Source organism: Delphinus delphis, chromosome 19, assembly GCF_949987515.2.
Source record: "Delphinus delphis chromosome 19, mDelDel1.2, whole genome shotgun sequence".
NCBI lineage: Eukaryota > Metazoa > Chordata > Mammalia > Artiodactyla > Delphinidae > Delphinus > Delphinus delphis.
This window is the reverse complement of record NC_082701.1, coordinates 11,964,685-11,990,416: the sequence shown is the minus strand read 5'-3', so window position 1 is coordinate 11,990,416 and position 25,732 is coordinate 11,964,685. Positions and strand designations below refer to the sequence as shown.

At 54.1% G+C, this 25,732-nt stretch overlaps 1 protein-coding gene across 5 annotated transcripts in view; it reads left to right on the top strand.

Annotated features, from left to right (window-relative positions):
• Positions 1 to 25,732, top strand: part of SLC38A10 (solute carrier family 38 member 10) — a 41,760-nt gene that overhangs the window by 4,213 nt on the left and 11,815 nt on the right. For 3 of the 5 annotated variants that reach the window (XM_059997636.1, XM_059997634.1, XM_059997632.1), the window contains exons 3-11: positions 4,461 to 4,506; positions 5,313 to 5,406; positions 5,610 to 5,753; positions 6,680 to 6,804; positions 9,495 to 9,597; positions 10,630 to 10,812; positions 13,091 to 13,202; positions 14,064 to 14,170; positions 24,611 to 24,782. In XM_059997636.1, coding sequence (XP_059853619.1) covers positions 4,461 to 4,506; positions 5,313 to 5,406; positions 5,610 to 5,753; positions 6,680 to 6,804; positions 9,495 to 9,597; positions 10,630 to 10,812; positions 13,091 to 13,202; positions 14,064 to 14,170; positions 24,611 to 24,782 — 1,086 coding nt within the window. The remainder of the gene's footprint in view (positions 1 to 4,460; positions 4,507 to 5,312; positions 5,407 to 5,609; positions 5,754 to 6,679; positions 6,805 to 9,494; positions 9,598 to 10,629; positions 10,813 to 13,090; positions 13,203 to 14,063; positions 14,171 to 24,610; positions 24,783 to 25,732) is intronic. The other 2 variants (XM_059997635.1, XM_059997633.1) reach the window with 1 other exon arrangement.

Sequence of the window (25,732 nt, the reverse complement as noted above, 5' to 3'; positions counted from 1 at the left end):
CAGCGTGACCTCTGGTTTCCTTCCAGTCTGCCTACTTTGCATTGGCATGGAGGTACTTACATTTGTTCTGACCTCAAAACTGAAGGGCTACTTCCTTCTCTCTCCGTTCTGATGAGAATGGTGATGTCAGACCTTTTTTATTCTTTAAGTTTTTTTTTTTAAGTAATCAATTTATTTATTTATTTTTGGCCATATTGGGTCTTTGTTGTTGTGTGCAGGCTTTTCTCTAGTTGCAGCAAGCAGGGGCTACTCTTCGTTGCAGTGCGTGGGCTTCTCACTGCGGTGGCTTCGCTTGTTGCAGAGCACAGGCTCTAGGCGCGCGGGCTTCAGTAGTTGTGGCATGTGGGCTCAGTAGTTGTGGCTCATGGACTCTAGAGCACAGACTCAGTAGTTGTGGTGCATGGGCTTAGTTGTTCCGTGGCATGTGGAATCTTCCCGGACCAGGGCTCGAACCCGTATCCCCTGCATTGGCAGGCACATTCTTAACCACTGCGCCACCAGGGAAGTCCCTGTCAGACTCTTATATTGCTATTGGAGTCATTTGGGGAAGTGAAATTTATCAGCTAAATTTGCGCCCCACCCCACCCCACACATGAGACCAAATTCTACTTGGGATTAAATGTGCTCCTGGGCAGGTTCCTTCCTCCGTCTGTGGGGCCATGGCCTTTAGGGTGACTCTTTCTCCCCACTGAGGGTTCCTGTAGCAGACATCCCACGAAGTGCTTGGCTGTGCCCTGAAAGAGGATGGGTGACCCTGGCCTGGGCAGGCCGTGGTTTTTGACAGCTGCCTGTCTGAGTATTCTTAGAAAGTCCCTGAGAAGGCAAACTGGTTTGGCTAGTTGTGAAAGATTGAAGAAAGCTATCCATGGACACCCTTCTGCATGGCTGGCTGGGGCTTCTACCTTTAACTGCTTGTGGTGACTGCAGCCCAATTCTAACTGCTAGAAGCAAAAAGGATCAGAAACCACCAGTGGTCTCTGGTTATGTCTTTGGTACCAAACAAGATGGCTCAGTTGTGTGAACTTCCACAGTCCCCCAGGCCCAGCCTGCAGCATGAGCTGCCCTTCATCTTGGCTCTGTCTTGGCATAGTCTCAGAAATGGACAGGCCCCACCGCTTGGAAAGGAGCCCTAGACAGGAAGAGATGGGAATCTCTCGGACCCTGTGGGCCAGCAACCCTCCCACACTTCCTGAGCCACCTCCTGCTGCCTGCAGGCCTTTCTCTTGGCCTCTGCCTTCTCCTGGCCCAGAGCTTGCGCTGCAGCCAGAGAAGGTGGCCCAGGAGGAGAGTGCTCACTGCATCCTCGTGCCTCGGGCCTGGGGAAATACAGTCTCTGTCAACGGAGCCCCCAACACATGTTGTCTGCTGGGCCCATGGGCATCAGGCAGGTGGGGGTCAAGAAGATGGACAGACCTGGAGACAGTGCAGGCCATGGTGCGGAAATTCCTAGAAAGGCTGTCGCAGCTTGAACAAATAACCTTTTTAAACTGTCCACGCTCCGAGGAACGGGTCGGTGGTTTTCTAGCGTTTGAGTTTGCGATATTTCTGTTTGGTCCCTCCCTGGAAATAACCATAGCTCTGCTCACTCCGCTCTGACCAGTGCGTAGGCATCGCTGGAGAATGAACTTTGCCAGTTTGGGGAAATAAACACTGGTGGATTTTTTATTGGTGTTTTGTGTGTGTTTTTGTGGTGTCTTGTTTGCTGCTTATGGGCTGGTCCACTTCTTACCTGCTCCTCCTTTGCCCTGCATGGCCTACTTTTGAGTGGACTTTTCAAACCCCATTTTCAGAAGATATACAGCTATGTCAGATAGTCAACTGCCCCTAGAAGTCGTGGCCCCCTCGAGGCCACTCTGACCCGGGCCCTGCCCGAGGAGGGTGGCCGGGCCTCGCCGCCACCTCGGAGTGCTCAGTTGTGCGCAGCAGATGCTCTGGCACCGTGTCTGTGGTCCTGTCAACCGCCCGCCTGGGTTTCTGTGGCCCTGGTCAGCCTGCTGCCCACTCATGGGTTGGGTGGGGCCTGCAGAGGACCTGTCCCTCCCTACCTGTCTGCGGTTGCGTGACCTGTACCTGTGGATACTTGGCTTGGGAAATGAGGGTCGTAAAACCAACCTTTCTAACACCCAGGATTCTCTGCACCCCCTACCCCTCATTTATCCAGCAAATGCTCATCACCCCCTGGCGGATGGCCTGGCTCTGGGGAGGGCTGGGTTGAGGTCATCACCCTCAGCTTGAACAGCACGATTTGCTGCGTGCTTCCCCGCTCTGCCTGCCGGGCAGGAGGCTTTGGACTGTGGGTGGTGAGTATGGGAGTGGGGCTGGGGTCCCACACTCAACGAGGCGGGCTAAGAGTCAGTTCTGTGTGCACAGCGGCCATGGAGCCGTGAGCGAGGCCATGGCCCCAGGAGGACGAGCTGAGCCAGCGTCTCCGGGGAGACTGGAGAGCCCCTCCTGACACCAGTCCTGGCTCCGCACCTGGTGGGAGTGCCGGCTCCTGGCCCTCGTGAGGCCTGGCCCGTGAGCCGCAGCGAGCCTATCACAGATGGAGAGGGAAGGCCCGACCCAGGAGCGTGGGGAAGGGACGCACCTTCTCAGAGACCACCCCGCACACTCCTCCCAGCCTCTCGGGGCAGGTCTGGTGCTGTGGTTCCGGCCCAGAGGGGCAGGAGGGCAGTCCCCGGCTTGCCAGGCAAGAGGCTGAGGGCCGGGGGGCTGCCAGGTATTTGTATCTGTGACTCGGGATTAGAGGTTACTGAGGGATGGACACTTGAAATGGTGGGTGGGGTGTGTGTGGGGCTGGCCCAGGTGAGGAAAGGGTGAGAATGGGGCTGGAACCACAGGCCGTCTCAGCACAAGCAGCAACTTGGGGGCAGCCCTGTGAGGGTGTCGTTCTAGGAACCAGTCGAGTCTTTCTGGGTGACGAGGTGCCACCTCCCGACTTGACCTCTGGCTTCCTGGAGCCACATCAGCTTCCTCTGTCCAGAATGCAGGTGTGTTCTGGAACTTTCTGTGGCAGGGTGCTCTGAGCATTTGGAATACGCTGAGATGCTCAGCCTCTTTTTGGAGAAGGAAAAGGAATGGGATGGCTGGGCCCCAGGCACCTTCACGTTTGGGGCACCGGGCTCTGTGTCTTAGATGACCCTGAGGTGCGAGTGTCTGTGCAGTAGTCAGACAAGCTGGGAGGCTGGAGTGACCTCCCCAGCAGAGTGACCCCCTTTGCTTCTCAAGGCCACCTGCCCTGTGGCTGTGTAGCCCGGGTCAGGTGCCACGCTCACTTGCTTTTGGCAGTGTCATGCCTTTTCCTAAGTAATTTGAAAGTAACAAGCATATTTGGACTCATTCATATCAGTCGGCCTTCATGTTCCCTACTTTCCCAGTCTCCTGGGTGGCCCTGGCGCTGTGTGAGGGAGGGACAGGGGCAGGAAGCTGGGGCTGTGCTGTCACACGCACCCCCTTCTGCTTGCTCCTGGGAGACCAGAGCTTCTCTCTGCTCTCGTCCTGCTGGACTGTGGGGATGGGACACAGGGGTTCCCGGCCACTGTTAGGTCCTGGGAGGGACCTGCTGAGTCAGCTCTTAATCTCGCTTCTGCTAGAAGCAGCTCCACTGTCAGGAAGGAAGGGCAGAGGGGCTCCTCTCCGCTGTAGGACGCACTGTTCACCAGCAGGGCAAGTGGGGGCAGGCCCGAATGCACTTGTCCCGTCCTGTCCCAAAGTACCACATCTGAGATTTTCTTCTGAAATCACAGAGGAGACATAGCGGCCCTTAGCCAGGTCCCCTTGGTGTGGCTGTGAAAACCAGATGTACTGGGGCTAGGCTGAAAGCCCTCCTGGGCACCCCCTACCCCTGTGCAGCTCCTGCCCCAGGCAGGCCTCTTTCAGCTTCCTTCACAGCTGCGCGGCTTGCCCAGAGATAAACTGTTACTTCGCTGGGATCGTTTTTCTTGTCTTTTTTTCTTTCCTTTTCTTTTCTCTCCTTTTTTTTTTTGTGTGTGAGAAAACCAACCCACACTGGCTTTGTTCTTATTTGCTGTGATTCTTGTTTGTTGAAGTTAGATCTGAAAAAGAGTATGGGACCAAGATTTTAAAATACCCCCTTTAGGGCTTCCCTGGTGGCACAGTGGTTGAGAGTCCGCCTGCCGATGCAGGGGACACGGGTTCGTGCCCCGGTCTGGGAAGATCCCACATGCCGTGGAGTGGTTGTGCCCGTGAGCCATGGCCGCTGAGCCTGCGCGTCCGGAGCCTGTGCTCCACAACGGGAGAGGCCACAACAGTGAGAGGCTCGCGTACCGCAAAAAAAAAATAAATAAAATAAAATATCCCCTTTACATCCATGGAACTCCAGACGTGCAGGTTTTTGTCAAATTGCCTTTCACAGCTTTTATTAGTAACATTTTTACTGATGTGCTTCTCCCACTGTTGGACTGAGCTGTTCATTTTCTCCCCCACCCTCCGCCCACTAGCGTTGCACGCCTACGGAAAAGCAGGGAAGATGCTGGTGGAGACCAGGTAGGTGGTGCCATTCTGTTGGGGTAATTCTCTCTGTTCTTCACCTGTGGCCAAAGAGAAACTGGAGGATTGTTACACAATGAGCCGTATGTTTTAGATGCGGATTGGTTCATAGCTTAAAATATTTCTCTGAAGTGTTACTTACTAAATAGCTGAAAGTTCAGTTTATTGTACTCTTAAAATGATTAGTGTCAAGACTGAAAGCCTTATTTAAGTCTTACTAAGAAAAATATAAAAATGAAAACCCAGGGAACATAGCGAGGGGGCGCTCCCACGGCTGCACTTCATCTCTTGGTTCTGTTCCTGAAGCTCGTACGCACCCCCCACCCCGCCCCCTGCCCCGGACACTGTTGCATAAAGGTGGCATTAAACTCATATTCTCCCTTTGGAGTAAAATTTTATGAGATGAAAAAATGGCTGGGAAATTGCACTTTTAGGCTTCTAAATTAGGGAATTGCAAACTGAAAAGGATAACCTTTTCTAAAGCAGTCGATTGTTCTTTTAACTTGTCTAACATCACAGTGCATTTTTGTAGCACCTGAAAGAACTTTTAGAACCTCCTGTAGAGAGAAAAATGTAATGCCACATAAAGAAGAGTTCAGTGTTACTCAATATTCATTCTGAGTAAAATAGCAAACTCCACAGCCAAACCCTGTAAACCGCTGAATGTTGATACCACGTCTCCCACTCAGCCCCTCCCTTGGGTTGTTGCGTGTCAACGGCCACCCAGCAGGGATGGGGGCACGTCTGGGGCTCCCCGGGACCCTGGTGCTCAGCTCTCAAGCCCGCGCCTGCCTTCCTTGCAGCATGATTGGGCTGATGCTGGGAACCTGCATCGCCTTCTACGTTGTGATTGGCGACTTGGGGTCCAACTTCTTTGCTCGGCTGTTTGGGTTTCAGGTAAGGACATCTGCAGGTGCGTTGGAAGGCTTGTGGCTGCTTGCGTGGCAGCCCAGGGACACTGTTTAAGTCCACATCTCAGACGGGTAGTGGGAGGGGGGCCGAGGCCAGCATGCTGTGTGGTGAAGGGCCTTGGGTCAGTTCCGGGGCTCTGGGTGGGAAACCCAGGGATTAACTGGGGCAACGCCTGGCGCTCCCTGCAGGTCACGGGCACCTTCCGCATGCTCCTGCTCTTCGCAGTGTCCCTGTGCATCGTGCTGCCACTCAGCCTGCAGAGGAACATGATGGCCTCCATCCAGTCCTTCAGCGCCATGGCCCTCATCTTCTACACTGTGTTCATGTTCGTGGTGAGTGTTGGGCTGCCAGCTGCCTTCCAAGGATGACAGGAAGGTGCTGCAGAATCGTCCACAGGGGCGCGGTGGATAGACAGGGCCGGCAGGGGAGGGGAGGCCTCCAGGGCAGGGAGTGAAAGTGTGATGCTCCTCAGTTCACACGAAAGACCTTTCATATGGGGTTTGTGGCCAGGAGTCAGGAGGCCAGCCTTTTGTCACAAGGGGGCGAGCAGCTGTTTTCCAGTGAGTGTTTATCACAGGCTGGGGGTGGGATACAGCGTGGAGTTGACACTCAGGGTGCCCCTTTCCTCCCAAGCCTGGGAGGCCCTCAGTGGGAGCCCCTGGGCCTGAGCCCCTGATCAGTCCTGCGGGAGCAGAACGTGAGAATCTGTGCAGTGGGCTTTCCTTAGAAGACCAAGCACCCGGCGGTGTTCCCAGCGTCCCTTGGCTGTGAGGGCCAGCCCAGTGACCGTTCCCCTCCTTTCCAGACAGCCCTGTCCTTGATGGGTTTGTCTTTTTTTTTTTTTTTTTGATGGGTTTGTCTTTTAAATCATGTCCGTGCAGGACTGGCAAGGACCTGCCAGGTTGGGGGACTGTCCTGTCCCGGAGGCGACTGGGGCCCACCAAGTGGGCCTCGTTGCTTACCGTCTGCACTAAGCAGCCCTGGACAGGCAGCTGCCCCCGATGTCAGGAGGCCCTGCAGCATGCGCTTCTCTGGGCAGCACCCGGCCAGCTTGCAGCACAGCAGAGGGCGGTGGCCCCGGGACCGTGCACCACCCCCGGCCCCTCCAGCTGGTGGCACCAGGCGGCACTGTGCCAGAGGCTGCAGGCTGTCTCTTTCCCACTGTGGTGCAGGCAGCATCCATTCTTTGCCTGGCTCTGGCCTGAGTCCCACCTGTGTCTGCTGTCTGGTGCCAAGCTCCGCTTTCTTCTCCTCACAGATCATGCTCTCCTCCCTCAAGCACGGCCTCTTTGGTGGGCAGTGGCTGCGGCGAGTCAGCTACATCCGCTGGGAGGGTGTCTTCCGCTGCATCCCCATCTTTGGCATGTCCTTTGCCTGCCAGTCGTAAGTACTGCCTGCTCCCAGGGCCCCGGGTGTGAGTGTGTTATGAGGTGGGGCTATGATCCTGGGAGAGGGAAGCACTGTTTTGTTCAGTGGTTGATCCAGGCCACGAGGAGTAATGTGTTCTTCACCGTGGCCTTCCTGCTTTGGGTTCAGGGTGGGAGTTAGATGTTTAGTGAGGGAGAAATCGACTTTATTCCCAAGATGTGTTGCCGGCACGTTGGTGAGAGCGCCGAGTTTGCCAAATCCCCCACGAGTAGAGTTGGCTGTGGGGAACACAGAACAGCCCCAAACCATCTGACTCACAGAGTCCCGAGCATTTTGCCAGAATTTAGCTGCTCGTGTGAGAATATTTAAGAGGAAATTGCACAAACATTGACTTCAGACTGCCGCCGGGATGCTTTCGGAGGCCTGTGTGTGTGTGTGCGCGTGCACGTGAGCAGGCGTGCGCTCTCTGGCACGCAGGGCTTTGTAAATGCAGAGCAGCTATTTCCTTAATTCCAGCAGCCTTATCTTCTCTACCAAATGACAGGAGCCTGTGATTCATGCCCAGTCAGGTGGTAACCCGCTCAAAAGAGAGGCATAAATCCGGCGGGGATAGGAAGGGACCATCGGTGGCGGGGGCTGGCAGAGCAGCCCCCCACAACTCTACGGGCATCAACTGTGCCAGTCGTAAACTAATGTGACAGATGAGACTGTTCAGACTGCTGTGTTTACACCCACACGCGAGATCCAAATCGCGGTTTCCCACTTCTCGTCTCTCTTGGCAGCTTGGTTTCCACCAGAACACTCTCCACTCTTGCTGTTTAATGTCCCCGTTACAATCAGTGACAGAAGTTACATCCTTTTGCCATGTACCTAGTTACCGGTTGTCCTTTTTGTCTGAGTTTGCTTCTTTGAAAATAAACCCTGGTCGGGCTTTTGGTGGTGGCTGCTCTGTAGTCAGGCACGTCTGCTGGGTTTGGTTCTCAGGTGGAATTACGGGTTCCGGAGGGGTTGTGAGCACATGTCCCGTCTGCTGCTCATGGAGGGCACGGGGCCTGCAGAGGCACTCACGTTCCCTAGGGAGCGGTGCTGAGGGGTCCAGAGCTGGGGGCATCCAAGGGCAGAGACGGCTCTTCCCTCCCCTGCAAGTCTGCCCCAGAGCACGTGTGGGGCGGGCACCTTGCTGCTCTTGCTGAGTGACCACGGGCCCGGCTGTGTGGCTGGTCTCCCCATCCTGGACAGGCCGTGCCTCCACTGTGCCATCACTGTGTGGCCCTTTCTGGTCTGACTTCGCAGTAAATGAGTACGTGTTGGTGCAGGGCCACTTGGCCCTGCGGCCCAGAGAAGCTCGGAGAGAGCACTGAGCACATGGAGGCCCAGGCTGTGCAGGGAGACAGGTGGACTCCTCTGACTCAGGTAAACTGAGTCACAGGGCTGCTCAGCGAGGTGGGCAAGTGCTCTGTGGGTGCTGGGTTGGCCCACCACGGGGGTCTGGCTGCCCCCAGCAGGGGTCCTTGGGGCCCAGGCAGGATGGGAGCAAGGCGGGGACCGTGGTCGTTCCACACGCATCCATCCCCACTTTCAGGGCACAGCCGCCTCCCCTCAGTGTCAGCGGCTCTTGGGCAGGGACTTCTCCCTGTGTGCTGGGGGCTGGGGCTCCCTGGCATGGACCCCACTCTGGTGCAAGGAGCTGGTCAGCACCCAGATGATGGTGCCAGTTCCCCTACAGGTCCTCTGCCGCCTCCCTGGGCTGCATGGGCGTGTGGCCACCCGCTGTCCTCTGCCGGGCCGAGGTGAGGACAGCTGTCTGCTGTGACCCCTGCCCACTGGGGGTAGCTGATGGGATGGTGTGCAGGGCCGGGGGATGGTGCCAGCTTCTGCCGGCCAGGCCTCCCCCATCCTCATCCTTGTCGTTTGCTGTTAATAACGTTAGCGGGTCCTCTTTGTTCTCCTTTCACTTTTTTAAAGGCGGTTTTGGGATTTGGCTCCACTGACTATTGTGGTTTCATTTATGTCCTGACGCGCCCCCTCCCGGCCTCCCGCGTGGCGTGACCGCTGGCCCCGTCTCCCTTGGTGCTGAGCCTGAGCCTTCAGCATAGCGTCACCCTGCTTTCTCCTCTCAGGGCTGCACAGGAGACCCCCGTCCCCCCCACCGCCCCTTCCTGTTTGCCTCCGTGGGGCCCACGTCTCGCAGGTGCAGGGTCCCTGCCTGCTGTTTGCAGAGAGCCTGCATGGACGCATCCCTCCCAGGCCTGGCGGCACTGCCCTGCTGGCTATGGGCCGTGGGACTGAAGCCACTCTTCCCGTCGCAGAGCTGGGTCCACGCCGGCTCTGAGCCCCTCGCTGAGGCGCTGAGATGGGCAGGCAGCCCGGCTTGTTTGTTTAACTTTCCATTCTTTTGACAGCGATGCTCTGAACCGCTTCCTGCTTCCCCTGTAAACACGGGGTGCTTCAGCCCAGCCCGGAGCGGTCACGCTCCTGCTGCAGTGGAACAAACGGGCTTTCATCCTGTGGCACTTCTGAAATGTTTACAGAGATCACGTTCAGGGAGGGCTCTGAGTACTGTCTGTAGTATTGTGAGAGCTCGGCCTCGGCTCCAGTGGTGGCCAGTGTGGTGGGAAGGCAGGTGTTGGAGACTCGGCTGGGGCTCCGGGGGAGGTGTGTCTGTCTCTGGAATCGGCTCCGTGAAGTCGCTCATTTTTATACAGCCAGGTCCTGCCCACCTATGACAGCCTGGATGAGCCATCAGTGAAAGCCATGAGCTCCATCTTCGCCTCCTCCCTCAATGTGGTCACCACCTTCTATGTCATGGTAGGAACCCTTTCACACCCCACCCCCTTGCACAGTTCCTCCAGTCCCCCAGCGCAGGCCTGCCCTCTCTCCTTCCCATCCCAGTGCCCGCTCAGCTCCAGGGCCACCTGTGAGCCCGCTCCCCAGGTGGTGGTGTTGTCCCCATCCCGGGAGGAGCGTGGGTGCCTCAGCGCAGGGCCTGGAGCCTCCCCAAGAGCTCTGCTGATGTGCTGTAGAAAGGTGGTCCATCAGTGAGAAGTGGGAGACAGTGAAATAGCAGAGAAAGGATATCACAGGTTCCAGCCCACAGGTGCAGATACAGTTCATGTTTTGGGAGATTTTCCCTCCAGTCTTCTTAATTCTCCTCTTTGTTGTTGTTGTTGTTGTTTTCCCCCCGGTACGCGGGCCTCCCACTGCTGTGGCCTCTCCCGTTGCGGAGCACAGGCTCCGGACGCGCAGGCTCAGCGGCCATGGCTCACAGGCCCAGCCGCTCCGCAGCATGTGGGATCCTCCCGGACCGGGGCACGAACCCATGTCCCCTGCATCGGCAGGCGGACTCTCAACCACTGCGCCACCAGGGAAGCCCCTTCGTTGTTTTTTTACATGGCAAATAGAGATATAAATTCACTGAGAGTCTGGCTTGTTTCCCTGAACTTTGTGGTTCCACCATTCTTGTTGGTTTTTACAAATGGTCCGTCAGATTGTTGTCCACGCTGAGCCTGAGCTCGTGGGGACCTTGATTTACCCCATGGTTTGGGTTTTGAGCCAGATTAAGTCCAGCCCCTCTGCGGGGCTCATGGGGCATTCCGATGCTCCCTTTCCATGCAGGCAGCTCCCTTCTCTTGGTGCCCTGTTGTCGAAGTGGGGAGAAGCCACATCGGACTCTCACCTTTAGACCTTCAGCCTCTGCTTGTCAAGGAGGTTGTTTACGAGCCAGGAGCTGGGGGGCCTTGGTCTTGCTGCAGCTGCTCGTGATGAGGCTCGCGGCTGTTCCGGGGAGGGTGCGCCCCTCTCACCACATGCTCCCTCCATCCCTCTGTCGTCCCCCTGCAGGTGGGCTTCTTTGGCTATGTGAGCTTCACCGAGGCCACCGCGGGCAACGTGCTCATGCATTTCCCTTCCAACCTGGTGACCGAGATGATCCGTGTGGGCTTCATGATGTCCGTGGCCGTAGGCTTCCCCATGATGATCCTGCCCTGCAGACAGGCCTTGAACACGCTGCTTTTCGAGCAGCAGGTAAGGTGCTCAGGGCCCCTCGGACGGCGTTCTGCCCGAAATTGTCTCTGCCCTGGTCTCAGTTATGTTGTCCTCAAGTGGCTTTTGCTAGTTCTTTATTTTCCTGGGCGGTAGTAGGAAGAGTTTTTCCTAGTTAAAAATTAAAAACTCCAATTAAAATGAAATCTTTTAATAGGGATCTTTTTTTTTAACCAACTTTGGAGAACAGAGCCTCAGATCAATCGGGTCGATTCCAGCAGGAGATGTGGAGTCAGGCCCAGTGTCCAAGCAGGTTAGGCTCGTGTCCTGTGACTTCCCTGCTGTCCCCCACATCGGAGAAGTAGCAGGAAATCAGAGGCTTGCTTCAGCACAACCCTGTGGGAAAGGAGTGGTTGGGAACTCAGAAGAGCTGGTTTAACTGACAGGAGCTGATAATGGCTGGCCGGGTGGGCAGATGAACGCTGGGCTCAGGCCACCATTCTCTTTACATTTGTGTAAGGGAAAGTTTTGATAATTTGACAAAGGACATCTGAACCTTGAGAGAGGCTGAGTTTTGTTTGCTGTCGTGTGTGTAGGCCCAGCGCCATGTAGTCCTGTGTAAGCAGTTTTCCAAATGTACAGTGGGAACCCACATTCCCCGGCTCTCTAACTCCTGCCCGTTGACAACAAGAGGTGCAAGTGTGGTAGCTCGTGCCCAAGGGCGAGGGCATGGGGTTGGCCCTGTCTCTCTGCGGTGGTTCTTGTGTTCCTGCCCGAGTCCTTGAGCCTGGTCTGTGGCGTCAGCCAGGACTCCTGGTGGCCACTTGAACTGCTTAGGCCATGGTGGCGGGGAGGGGAGAGTCTGGTAGGCAGACGGGGTGGGTGGCTGCCTAGGCCTCAAGGACAGCTGGAACTGGGCTCGTCCATGTGGCTTGGCGCATGGTTGAGGCAGCCTCCCACAGATTCTGCCACCAGGGATAACACCTTGAGGCAGAGCTCCAGTCCTGAAGAACTGGCTGCCTGCCCCACCCCTGTTAGCTGTTCAGGCACCTGGGCACCAAGCAAGGCTCTGTCCCCTGGGGGGCGCGGCAGGCTAGCTTATACGGCCATGGGGTCCTCTGATGCAAACATGTACTTCATATCTGAACAGCATTTGTGTTTCTGTAAATAACATGTTTTTGTGATTTTTTTAAATTAGAAAATCAGTAGCGGTATTAAAGGAAACGTTAATTCAAGTGGAAAACTTACCTGCATGCCTCCATCCTCATTCGAATGACCCGTTCTGCTCCCCTTGGCGTTTGTGTGCACTCTTTGCAGATTTCCTCTCGCTGTGTTTTCTCCCGTCTTTAGTCCATGTGTATCCATAGAAACCCCCAGCATCACTAAGCCCTTGCTCTCACTTCGTGTTCATTGCTGGTCTTTCACCCTTGACCTATCACGGGTGACTCTCGTGACACCCTTCCTGCATGTAGCTGCCCATTTCTTCTTCTCCTCTTGGAGTGTTTCTTGGGTAAATTTCTGTAGGTTTCTGAGTCAGAGGGTGTAGACCTAACAACCTCCCTCACTAGTCTGTCCTAAGAAAGCTGCCTGTGCAAGTCAATTCTGGATATTGGGTGCCTCCAAACTGTAGTTCTGGAAGGGTCTGAAGCTTCACTTGAGTGCTGTTTTCCTAGCCTAGCAATAGTAATCATGGCTAGCCCCTCCTGTGTGCACAGCACTGTTCTAGAAGCTTCACTCCCATCACCTCCTTTGGTCCTCACCACAGCCTGATGAGGTGCTTCCGGTGCCCCTGTGCCTATGGATGTGGAGGTGAGGCCAGAGGTGGTCTCTTTGGCTTGCTTACAGCATGTAATGACTTGACTTGTCCCCTTGTCTTCTTCCTGGACGCGCCTGCTGGAGACGAGGATGGCGCAGCCGAGCCTGTCTGCGTGCATGGGGGGCCCACTGCACCCTGAAACCCACTGCGTGTCACTGTGAACTGGGGATGTGTTCTGTTTCCCGTGCTATGCCGTATTTTTAAAAATCTCTCTCACAGCATTGCTCTAAAAGGAGAACAGAAGGATTTGTTCTTCGTATCTCAGAACGAAGTTGTTATTTACCACCGTAGCTGCTGTGAGGAGCAGCCTGGACCTTCCTGGGGTCCGCAGTTCTGGTTGCAGGTTCACGTTCAGGCACATCTGCCTGTGCCCAGAGTACTCGCCTGCCACCTCCCGGGCAGACCTACCTGGGGTGTTGGCAGAGCCCTTTAAGGACTTGCTCACTGCAGGGTGGAGAGGAAATTGGTCACTTCAGAACCTTGTTTTTATTTTCTTTCATGTAGCAAAAAGATGGGACCTTTGCCGCTGGAGGCTACATGCCGCCCCTGCGGTTTAAAGCCCTCACCCTCTCGGTTGTGTTTGGAACCATGGTCGGTGGAATCATGATCCCAAATGGTAAGTGGGGCTGCTGCAGCGGCTGGCCTCCTGCTGGCCTGTTCTGCCCCGTGCCCCCTTCCTGCTGTTGTGCGCCCCTGCCTCAAGTCTCGTGTTCAACCAAGACGCTCAGAATCTCACCACCGTCCTCTCTGGTCAAAAAAAAGTCTAGAGACTCTTGGGCGCTTTTTTCTTTGGCCTGAGAAAGGCTTGGGAGAAAAGGCCGCAGCTTGATGTGACCACAAACACGTGGGTGGAAGCTGCGATGCGGGGTCCCCACCTGATGTGTGAAGTTAGTGGTTATAAAGAAGCTCCTGACTGCTGACTCCTGATTTCGTTGACACGTCACCCAGGGAAAAGGGAAGGGCCCTGGGCAAGATTTCTGTTGTCCGATGTCCTGCTGCAGCACAGACAGAGCTCACTGTCCTCAGACATCGAGTGGGCCCCGCATGCCCTCCAGGGAGCGACCCCCAGGCCCCACACTCCAGGCTCCTAGCTTCCCCACGCAACCAGGACAGGCCCTGCTCAGTCACTTACTGGGCAGCAGGTGGGGTGATGTAAGATGATCCGGCCCAGAAGCCCCCGCTGGCCGCCCAGACGCTCTGCGAGGAGCCATAACAGTGTTGTGGACCCAGCATGGGGCGGGCAGTGCTGTTAGCCTCACCTCACTGGTGAGGAAGCTGAGGTACAGAGTGGAGGGGACTTGCCTGAGGCGCCTGGCCCGACGCTGTCAGATCGGACACCCTAAGGGTCCTTGCAGGCACAGAAGGCTGTGCCCCGCTCCTCGCTGCTGTCCGGCGGCACGCGTAGATGCGCCTTAGTGGCAAGGCTCCTCACCCTGCTCGCTGGAAGCTCACCCCTCCCTGTCACTCTTGTTCCCAGTGGAGACAATCCTGGGCCTCACGGGCGCCACGATGGGAAGCCTCATCTGCTTCATCTGCCCGGCGCTGATCTACAAGAAGATCCACAAGAACTCCCTCTCTTCCCAGGTGCGTGCTGCACGGCGCTCTCAGCCCCACTCAGGGCGGGTCTGGGTCGGGGAGAGCAGGAGGCGGTGTTCTCTGAAGTTCCTGTGAACTCGTTGTGTTTCTTAGCACAAAAGGATCGTGGTCCTGTAGGTCTGAGAAACGTGGGGTTAAGGCAAGGTGAGCAGCCTTGCACCGCAGGGCCGCCGAGCCGAGCTGCTGACCACGCTTATCTGAGCATTGAGTGCTGAACCGCTTTCCCCCGCCTCTGTACAGTGACCGGATTATCTGTGTGTGCCACACGCTCACGTCCCCGTCTCCATCCCCTACTGAGGACATCCACACTGTCTCGCTGGGGACTGTCTTGTTGGTGTCACCTCTCCAGTCTTTCACTGTTACAGACAATGCCAGGGTGACTATCTGTGCCCACGAGCATTTCTGTATATTTGAGAAAGTACCTATAGGAAGCTCTCTGGGCCCCGGGATCCCTATGTCAGGAGTGGGAGCTTTCCCCCAAGGGCCTGTGTGCAGGTTAGCAGCCAAGCTCTGCCTCTCCCCTCCGTCAGCCCGAGGATGGTGGCAGGTCTCGGCTGCTCTGGAGTGAAGGTGAGCATTTCTCTTTCCATGAACTGTCCATGCTTTTTGCTCACCTTTAATGGAGTTGTTGAGCTTTTTCTTATCGGTTGATTTTGGTAAATTTTTTAGGAGCGTAGTATACATATGGCAAAACACATAATTCTCAGGTACAGCTTGATACATGTCGGCTAAGTTCCACACCTGGAACCACCTCCAGGCCAGATACAGAACATTCCAGCACTTGAAGCTTCCCTGGGGCGCCCCACAGTCTTTCCTCCACTAAGGTTACTGCCTGTCTGTCTTCTAACATTTTGGAATAATTTTACCTGCCTTTCAAGTTAGTACAAATGGAGTCTCACAGGAAGTGTCGGCGTGTGTCTAGCCTCCTTACTCAGCATCATGCCTGAGTTCCTCCGCGTTACTGCCAGGGTGGCCAGGGGTGGTTTGCCCGTCTTCCCTGCCATGTGATTCTCCACTGTAGGAATCTACAGTCACCCAGAGCAGGGTGTCCTGGACGGGCCGTTCTGCACGTCTCTCCTGGTGCAGCGTGTGTGCACTTTTGTTCGTTATTCACCTAGGTGCGGAATTGTCGGGTCCTGAGGTTATGTCTGTCCAATTTTAGTAGATTTTGCCAGACTTTTTCCAGCTTTCCAAAGTGGTCCTCAGGCACCATATTGGAATTTTAGTTGCTTTAACATCTACTGTCCCTTTGTTAGATGCTAGCCCTTCCGATGGACGTGTAGCAGTACCTCATTTGGGTTTTAATTTGCAATTTCCAGATGACTGTTGAGCACCTTTTCATACTCTTGTTAGCCGTGTGGGTGTCTTCTTTGTGAACGCCTTTCAAGTCTTGCCCATTTTTTAACTATTGGGTTATTTTTTTCTTATTGATTTGTAGAGGTTTGTAAAAGATTCTAGATATAAGACTTTTTTCAGAAGTATATATTACAAATGTTTTGTCTCATTCTTGGCTGCCTTTTCACTTTCTAAATGACACCTTCTGATCAACAGATGTTCGTAATTTCAGTGTAGTTCAGTTTTTTGAGTTTTTCTTTTGCTGTGTGCTTTTTATGTACTACTTAGGAAATTTGCTTATCCCCAGGTCCTGAAGACCGTCTACTCTGTCATACTGTAGAAGCCTTGTATTTTCTCTTTCACATTTAGATCTACTTCCCATCTGGAACGCTTGGTGTGTGGCAGGGGTCAGGGGTTGTGTTCTGTGTGACTCTCCAGTTGAGCAGCAACCCCTTGCCCCAGCGTTGCTGGGCACCGTTGTCATCAGTCACCTGTGTACGTGTGAGGCTGGGAACTCCCATCCACTGGTCTGTCAGTCTCTCCCACACTAGCGCTACACTGTGTTGGTTGCTAAGGTTTTGTAGGGAGTTTTGATACTGGCTGCTTTAAAGATGGCCTTTCCTATTGTTGGCTGTTTGCATTTCCAACTCAATTTTATTTTTTTTAATTTTTAAAATTTTTTGACTGCACCACGCAGCATGTGGGATCTTAGTTCCCCGACCAGGGATGGAGCCCGTGCCCTCTGCAGTGAAAGTGCAGAGTCTTAACTGCTGGACCGCCAGGGACGTCCCCCAAGTCAGTTTTAGAAGTGGCTTCTCAGCTGTTGGCATTTGACTGGGATTGCATCAAACTATAGATTGAAGACTTGACATCATCATTTTGCAGTTTTTCCTAATTTCCATCCTTATTTCGTTTTTTTTTTTTTTTTTTTTTTGTGATACGCGGGCCTCTCACTGTTGTGGCCTCTCCCGTTGCGGAGCACAGGCTCCGTACGTGCAGGCTCCGCGGCCATGGCTCACGGGCCCAGCCGCTCGGCGGCATGTGGGATCTTCCCGGACCAGGGCACGAACCTGTGTCCCCTGCATCGGCAGGTGGACTCTCAACCACTGCGCCACCAGGGAAGCCCCATCCTTATTTCTTATTTCACCACTGGCTTCTTTATTTATTTATGTATTTTTAATGCTAATAATATAAAATTTTAACTTTTTCTCTAACAGCAAAATCGCAAACAGAAAAAACACTGTAACGAGTTATGAGAGAGACCACAGAAAAAAGGGAAAACATTCTAGTACTTTTAATGGTACTGTTTACCTGATTTTTGGATAAAAGGCCACACATCTTCATTTTGCACTGGGTCCTACATATTAGGTTATATTAGCTCTGCTCTTGACTGCTGTGCTCCTCCTGAGGCAGATATCAAACCTTTCCTTATCGGAACCCCCTTCTGTCTACAGCCCTTTGGGGACTCTAGCTGATTGTCACCAGTAGCTTCTTTAGATTTCCAAACTTTGGGGGATTTTCCAGGACTCTCTTTTATTTCGAGCACAGTCCCAGTGTGATTCGAGAACACAAGCTGAAGAACTTCAGTCCTCTGACATTTCTTGGGGCCCAGCAGATGGTCTATTCTGATGGCTGTTTAGCTGTCTGCAGAGTCTGCAGTTGTTGGATGCAGTATGCATCCAACATGTGGTTGAGTTGAGTTTAGTAACTGTGATTTTTAGATTTTACATATTCTTACTGATTTTTTAATCTTCTTGTGTATCACTTATGAAAAAGGTGTGACAGTTCCCACTTTAATTATAGGCTTATTTGTCTTGTTATATCAATTTTTGCTTTTTGTTTTGAAGCTATGTTATTAGGAGCATACAGTTTTAAAATGGCTGTATCTTATTAAACTGACCCTTTTGGTTGTGAAATGTCCCTGTTTACCTTTGGAAATGCTTCTCTCCTTATAGGCAGCCCTGCCTGAACAGCGTAGCTAATCCAGCTTTATCTGGGGTTTGTATTTGCACAATATTGTTTTTATTATCCTTTCTCTTTTGATCTCTCTATGCCTTTATATTTAAGGTATGTCTCGGGTAAGAGCATTTAGTTGGCTTTCGTTTTGTTTTGTTTTGATCCATCCTGATAATAGGAGTATTTAAGACTATTTACAGTTAATAAAATTACTGATTTGGGGGGATTAAAGCTTCCGTCTTACTCTTTGTTTTCTATTTGTCCCATATGTTCTTTTTTCTGTTTCTTTTTTGCTTGCTGCCTTTTGGATAAATCAAGCATTTTAGGTATTTATTGTCTGTTCTTCCATTAGCTGCTGTACGTTTCTGTTCTACTAGTGGTTATACGAGGCAGTTTAATGTGAATCCTCGGCTTATTAGAGTTGACCATAAGTTAGTTTTTTTTGACTGTTTCCCAGATGAGGCAACTATCCAATGAAATTTTAACTCCATTTACCTTCCTCTGGCCTTCGGTGCTGTTGTTTTTATGTATTTTAATTTTACATATATTTTAAACACCACAAGACATCATTATTATTGTTCAAATAGTCAGTTTGTTTATATTGATCCTTTGCACCCTCTTGGTTTTCTGGGGCCTGGTCCTGTCCCCTGACATGCTTGGTACTTTGTGTAGGTGTATGTGAGAAATCGTGGAGGCTCTGGATGATGTTGTCCTCTGTCCAGCAGATGGAGAGGATGGGCAGAAGGCCTGTGTCCACTTGAGGCCAATCTGTTTCAGGTTTGCCCTCACCCCTAGAGTGGAGCCCTTCCTGAGTCTCAGTGCAGTCCCCCGGAGATGGCTAACTTATCTGCTTAGCTTTCATCCTCTTGGCAACTGCTCTCTGCACAACTCTGCCCAGCTGGTGGCTGGCACGTGCCTCAGGGGAGAACTGAACACAGAACGTGGGTGCATCCTTGGAGGGTTCCTCTTCTCCAGGATTGTAGCCGCTCCGGTTCTGGCTGCCGGGGAGCCCTCACTTCTAATGCCTGGGGCCCAGTCTGTGTGTCTGCAGGCTCCAGGGCTGTTCAGCACTGCTGACTGGGAAAAGCCTGGCCTGGTGGCCCCTCGGTGCTTATCTGTTCTCTGGAGTCTCTCACCCTTCAAGTCTTAGCTGCTGAGGTTGTTCACCAGTCTTCAATTGGGGATTTTGGTGAGTTTTAGGAACTCCTTATAATATGAGGAAATTGGCCCATTGCCTGCCAAATTGCAAATGTTTTTCCCAGTTTGTGAAGTACCAGTGTTTTAGTCTATCAGACTCTTTGTAGGAGAGAAAAAAGTCATTGTTAAAATGACCCTTCCACTTCAGTATTATTTTAAGGAATTCTTCCCTCAGTTCTTTCAGTAATTCCATGATTTCATTTTTCCATTTAAATCTTTGACCCATCGGCATTCTATTTTGGTGTAAGAAACAAAGTAGGTATCCTCAGTTTTTCTAGATGGCTTTCTAGTTGTCAGAACACTGTTCGTCCATCAGTGATATGAAATGTTACTGCTCCTGTATATTAAGTTCTTGTATGTATTTGGGCTCATTTGGGACTTGTATTTTAATTTCCTGGATGTCCCGTCCAGTGACGTGGCCGTCCACGCTGTTTTAATTACCCAGCCTTGTGATGGTGCTCCCTTGTTGTGTGGCTCTGAAAACGTTTGCATTCTAATCTCTTTTCTTTCATTAATGACGTTTCTGGATGTTCTTGCTTGCTTACTTTTTTTTTTTTTTGGCTGCACCATGTGGCTTGCGGGATCTTAGTTCCCCAAACAGGGATTGAACCCAGGTCACGGCAGTGAAAGCCCGGAATCCTAACCACTAGGCCACCAGGGAACTCCCTGTTTACTTTCTGTGTGAATGTTCCAGTCAGCTGATCTGACTCTTAACAAAAATAAATCCACCTTTTTGGTTTTGGTCTAATTGGAACTCGTTGAAGCTGTAGATAACTTTGGAGAGAATCATTCCCTTGATGCTCTGGCTAATCTGCAGAGTGTATTTGTGAGCCTCCCAGTGTGATAATGGGGTGTGGCGTTCAGTCGTCACAGCTGCACTCAGCCCCCCTTCCCCGTCTCCGTCTGCTGCACCAGCATCCCTCTGCTACATGTGCCTGTGATACTGGGACCTCTCCTTCCTCTGGCTTTCCTGATTGTTTGTACGTAGGGAGACTATAGATTCTCATATATTAACTTTTTTTACCTTCTGACCTTACAGCATCTTTTGTTAATTTCACCTCCCCCTTTCCAGTTGTTTCTCTCTCATCTGTGTCGTCCTACACCTCTCGCCGTGGCGCTGGCGGGGGCGCGGGGGGGGCAGCTAGTCGTCTTCCCAACTCAGCTGGGACAGCTTCCAGTGTTGAATTGTCGAGCGTAATGCTGGTTTTGGCTTCATGTACAGAAATGAACATGCGCATTCAAACGCCCCCACGTGTCTGTAGACGTGAACACATGCAGAATCGCGTTAAAGAGACGTCTATCTGTGCCTGTGTTACTATGGATTTTTAAAACTGGAAAGCATATTAAATTATATTAACTACTTTCGGACTACGTGCACAGAAGATGGAAAGTTTCCCCTTTGGACTTAGTGTCTTGGTGAGGTACATCGCAGATCAGTCGTAGAATCGACCATCTGACTGTGGCATACCGTTTATATGCCCTGCTGTTTTATTTACCACGGAGTTTTCATGTTTTGAGGAAAATGAACCTTGCAAGGGGCATGCTCAGAAATGTGGCTGGTTGAGAGACCGCCTGCCGATGCAGGGGATACGGGTTCATGCCCCGGTCCGGGAGGATCCCACATGCCGCCGAGCAGCTGGGCCTGTGAGCCATGGCCGCTGAGCCTGCGCGTCCGGAGCCTGTGCTCCGCAACGGGAGAGGCCACAATAGTGAGAGGCCCGCGTACCGCAAAAAAAAAAAAAAGAAATGTGGCTGGAGTCTGGTGTGCAGACCTAGGGCCCGGAGGGTACCCGCTTGGAGTGTGTCCCTCCTGTCCTGGGAGCCCCGGCTGCTGCTCCCTAGGATGGCACAGACCTGGCGTTAGCCCGAGTCTACTTGCCCCAGATGCCTGAGCGCTGCTGGCACAGAGGTGCTTGTTACTGGCCCCGGACCTTGGGAAGAGCCAGGGAAGGTAGGGGGCACGGGTGATGGGCCCATCATAGCTGTGCCGGAGAAAAGCATAAAAGAGTATTCTGAGAAACGTCCTCAGAAGAATAAGCAGGGACCGCGAAAACACAGTTGGCCCCTAGCAAATCGAAAAGAACCTCATCTGTCATCACTAGTTCATCCTTTATCTTGAAAATTCGAGAACTCAGAGGGTCTCTCCAGTGGGGCTGAGGCGGAAGGGGTGGGTTTCACCGTCCGGAGTTGATGCTGCGGCCGGGAGCCGGCAGGGGTAGCAGGGCCACCTGGGACTCACGAGAGGCAGTGGAGCCCTGAGCCAGAGCGGCACCAGCCTCCATAGCTGTCCTTGTGTGGAGCACTGGGGAGCATCCGCAGGGAGGGCCAGAAGGCGCCGCTGTGCTCCTGAGACAGGGACACAAACGCGCACCAGGACCTGTTGGACCCCACCCAGGCTGTGACGCCCTGGCCTCTGGGCTAGGATGCCTGCCATGCCCTGATCACACTGCCCTGAAGACCCAAATAGGGGTGCACGGGGCGGGCTCCGGAGCCCCTGCCTCGAGGTGGTTTCGTTTGAACGTGTACATCTTCAGTCTCATATGTGAGCAGTGAAAGGGGACACCTTCTTCCCAGCCAGGGCTTGTCTCTGGTTCTGAGTCGGGGACCCCAGCAGATTGGGAGCCTTGGGGTGTTGCATCGCACATGGTCCCCAGGCCAAGCCCCTGGTTTTGCCGTATGTACCTGGGCTGAGACGTCAGGATGTGTTTGTGTTTCTCCTGGCGGCTCTGCAACTGGTTAAGAAGAACAGAAGTCAGGGCTGCGTGATCAGACGTCTGGTGCACCCGGCTCGCTCACCAACCTTGTCCCGTTTCAAAGCAGCTCTGGATTTGCAGGAAGTTGTACCTGGAAGACGGGTTCTGCAGGCACAGGTGCCCTCCTGTCCCCGTCTTGAGGCCATGACAGCCCTGTACCCCAGCTGGCTCCCCCGTGTTCCCCATCATTCCATCACTGCTGGCTGGTGTGGTACAGACCTCAGCTGTGGCCCCTTCTTCTGGGAGCAGCATCTCTTCCTTATCAGGACTTTGGGGGAACTGATGACTGTCCCTGTTCACACATGTGCGGCATCAGCCTCCCAAACTTCATGGCAGAGCGGCAACCTGGGAGCTCTGGCCTCTTGTGACCCTGGGGCCTCATGGACGCCTCAGGCCTCTGGTGGGGTAGTGGTGGGGGTCTGTGGTCAGTGCATACTTGTCATGGCTGCCCCAGGGAGTTGGCCAACACCTGTGCCCTTTCCAAAGTCTGGCCCACCTGGAGCTCCTGACACTGCCCTGGGGGCCTTGTGCCCACCGTGGCTCTGGCTGACTCTTGCCTCCCCACACATGCCTGCTTGCAGACTGTGATCTGGTCACTGCATCAGCATCACCCGTGGACCTAGATTCCCTTGGTGTGAGGCATGGCCCTCCCACGTCCTCACTGACGCCAGCCTGCCATTAATCCTCTGCTCCCCTCAAGCTGGGGTGGCTTTGGCTTCCCTGCCTGGAGGTTTCTGCGGACCTGTGGCATTTCTTCAAAGCAAAGGGTGAGAGTGGAGAGCTGGGACTGTGACCAGTTACAAAGGCTCTGGCAGGGCCAGCAGGCTGCTCATGCTCAGACAGTGGTCAGCTGGCAAGTACCCCGCAAAGCCCAGGGCAGCTTGAGAGCCAGGTGTGTCAGGGGACGAGGGGGGGTCTCGGCGAAGGGTGGGGTGGAGACTGCCGCCGGGTGGGGGAGCGTGGGTGGGGTATCTTCTTGGACAGGGTGGAGCCAGGGAACACACTTGGCTAGTGGGCTCGTGGGATGTCTGGGCCGGGGGCAGTGGCAGGTGTGTGTGTGACGCCAGGCGGAGCTTCCTGGCTCTGTGCAGGCTCTTCTTCGTAAATTGAATTTAAGTTGATGCTTTCTTGGTCTTTTTTTGGGAAGCTTGCTGTCTCCCAGCATTGATGGAGTTAACGTTTTTTATTTTGTGCGCAATTTGTTTCTTTAAGGCCAGAAAGCCAAGGGTTGAAATAAATCATTCAAAGCCAGGGATGAAATGTTGCCTTTGGCTTGTCCGTCTCCCGTGGAATGTTCAGTGATGTCCCCGTAAAAAAACCCAACAAAAAACAACCAAGCAGATGTCTTCATCTCTGTGTCAAAACCATTTTAGGGGCTGTCCAGATCAGGGCCTGGAGGGGAATGGGGTTCTGCTGGTGAAGCCCAGACTCATTGGGATCCCCACCTGGCGCTGTCCTGGGGGCCCTTCTGGAGCTGTCATCCCCCCCTCTGGCCGGCCACGCAGGCAGAACCACTTTGGCCGTTTGAGTATTTCAGGACTCTCACTCGGTCTTGTCCTCATCCTGTCAGTGCTACGGGGTCCAAGTCGGGACGGGAAGTTCTTTTTGTTGTTTCTCTGGAGAAATGCGAGATGCAAGGGATTTAAAGTTTCTTTTAAATTTTTTAAAACTACTTTGGTCGCCTCTGGATACCATTGCTCTTTGAATCTTCCCTTCATGGCGAGCGGGTATAACATGCTACTCTTTGAGCACACAGCGGAAGCTGGGAATCCACACATTTTTAAGAAAATAACTTGGGGTGGGGGGCGAGAGTCAGGAGCTCTTGACCCCAAGCTGCGTACAGTCTTCTGATGCTGCTCAGACCCCAGGGGCTCAAATCCAACAATGTCCCCATGTGCACCTGACTAAGGCCGGCTGGTGGTCAGTGCCGGAGGGGCCTCTCAAGTCCATGGTACTGACCAGGCCTCCCTGAACCATGGCTGATCCCGGAGCACGGCCAGCATTTTGCTTCCATGAGCCCTGAACCAGCTCAGTGTTTTCAGAGTGGCAGCGGTTGAAACAGACTTTCTCCCCAAGGTTCTCCTCATTTGCTGGACCCACCTTCAGGAGCACAGGTCCTTTCTTCCTGCACAAAATCTTTCTTCTCTAATTGTGTTGGGCCTGGGAAAGTCTCAGCGGTTCTTTTGAACAGATATATTTCAAAGAGTCAGTGTGCCTTTCGGAAAAGGTTTGAGTTCTGACTCTGAGAGCACGTGGAGGTGGGTGGTGGGGCCCCCTGGCTCTTCAGGCAGGCCGCTTGTGGTCCTCTCTGCGGCACCAGGAGTTACGGCTCCTTGGGCAGAGCTGCATGGGCTGGGCCTGGCTGGGAAGGGCAGAACAAGCAGTGTCCACTGCTGTGGCAGCAGAAGTAACATGGAGAGTGTCGGCCCAACGTGTACAGGAGCTGCAGGGGAGACAGAGTTACACAATGTGGGGTTCGTGTACTGAGTCACCGAGGGCAGCACTTATGATCAGCCTGGGGGCCACAACAGGAGGGACCGGGTGGGGATGAGGCCCTTCGGCGAGCAGTAGTGCCTTCAGCTCGGCTCGCTGGGCAGCACCGATGGGCACCGACGGCCAGAGGGGGCGAGGAGCCACCTCCTTCCCAGCCGTCTCCCCGGCTGTGCCCTGCAGCTGCAGGTGTGTCTGGCTTGCTGGGTGATGTTGGGGATAGGTCATTTGTAGCCGGGCACCCAGTGGTCTGGGCCCTCTACTGGGTGAGGGGGTGGGATAAGCAAGGGCCCCCTTCAGGTTAGGCAGATGCCCCAAGATTCTTGCTCTCCTGGCCAGAACCATCAAGGGACCCAATCTCTGCAGCATTAGGCATGGGGAGGCGTGGCTGCTGGGTTCTCCAGGGTGCCTGGCCGGTGGGCTTGGGTCTCTCCAGCCAGCAGGCCCCTTCATGTCATACTTGCTGCCCCTGCTGTCTTCAGGCTCCCTCACGGCACCCCTGCCACCCCACCGGCCCCATCACCAGTGTGGCTCCTGCAGATGTGGCCCATGATTCGGTCACGCTGATCAGTTAGTGACCATCATCTAGTGGTCAGTGTGGTTGGGGCCTCTGTGGGCTGTGCCCCACCCCCCAAGAAGGGCAGGGGCATAGGGACTGCATGACCCCTTTAGCTCTTGGGGTCTTTGTCTTGTCCAGGTGGTGCTCTGGGTCGGCCTGGGCATCCTGGTGGTCAGCACACACACCACCCTGTCCGTGAGCCAGGAGGCCCCTGTGGACTTGGCAAAGGAAGCCCCAGGCAGCAGACTTGGAGAGGCTGAGGGCGCGATGAAGGCAGAGGCAGCCCAGCTCCCAGGTACGCGGCTCCCAGGTACGCGGCTCTCAGGTATGCACACAGGCCTGCAGCCTTCTTGGGGACACCCCAGCAGCGTCATCTTGGGGTCACGGGGACCCAGGTGGCACTTCCCAGGCTGTCTCACCTGCCCAGTTGCCTCCATCCTGTTTGGGTGATGGAGGGGGTGGGGGGCCTCCAGGGGGCTGGCGGGTGCGGCCACCTGCGTGCAGGGGACAGACAGATGGCAGGCAGCCGGGCCAAGATCTGAGCACCCCGTTCAGAGCGCTAACAGGTGAGTAAACTTGGGGGTGTCGTTCACGTTTGCCTGCTTTGTTTTGAGGGTGTAAATTTTAAGCTAGGTTTTCCTGGACAAAGTCAGTTATGCCCCTCAGCTTTGTTTCGTGTTTCACTTTATGTATTACTTGTTGACCTGCCCGTTGATAGAGGGATGAGCCACACTCCCTCATGAGCTGCAGGCCTGCCTTGGAAGGCCCCCCAGTGCAGTGGCCCCATCGCCCATATGTGGCAGGGCCCATGGGGTGCAGGGTGGTTTCTAAGTGCGGCTTTCTGGGGTACAGCAGGAGCTCCGTTGCGTCTGGGGGGATTGGGAGAGAAGAGGTGTCTTGGAGCCTGTGGCCTTCCCAGGCCTTAGATGGGAGGGGTGCGGGGAGGGCTCCCTCCATCTGGCCTCTCGCCTTCTAGGAGCTCCGAGCGGCATCAGGTTCGGGTACTGGTCGGTGGTGCTGTCTATGATGACGTTCATTCCAGGGGCTTCTGCCCTGACAAGGGCTGGGTTTTGTGTATTCATACTAATGGTGTGTGCGTGTCTGCTTACCTTCCCTGCAAAGAAACCCCTGGCTTGGATTGAGATTCCCCAGGCTGCCTGCCTGGCATTCCCCTCAGGGGGAGCAGTGCTGGTTGCTGGTGGATTCCAGGTCCCTTTGAGTGGTGATGGCTAAGAAGCCCAGAGGAGCCCTGGTCTCCTC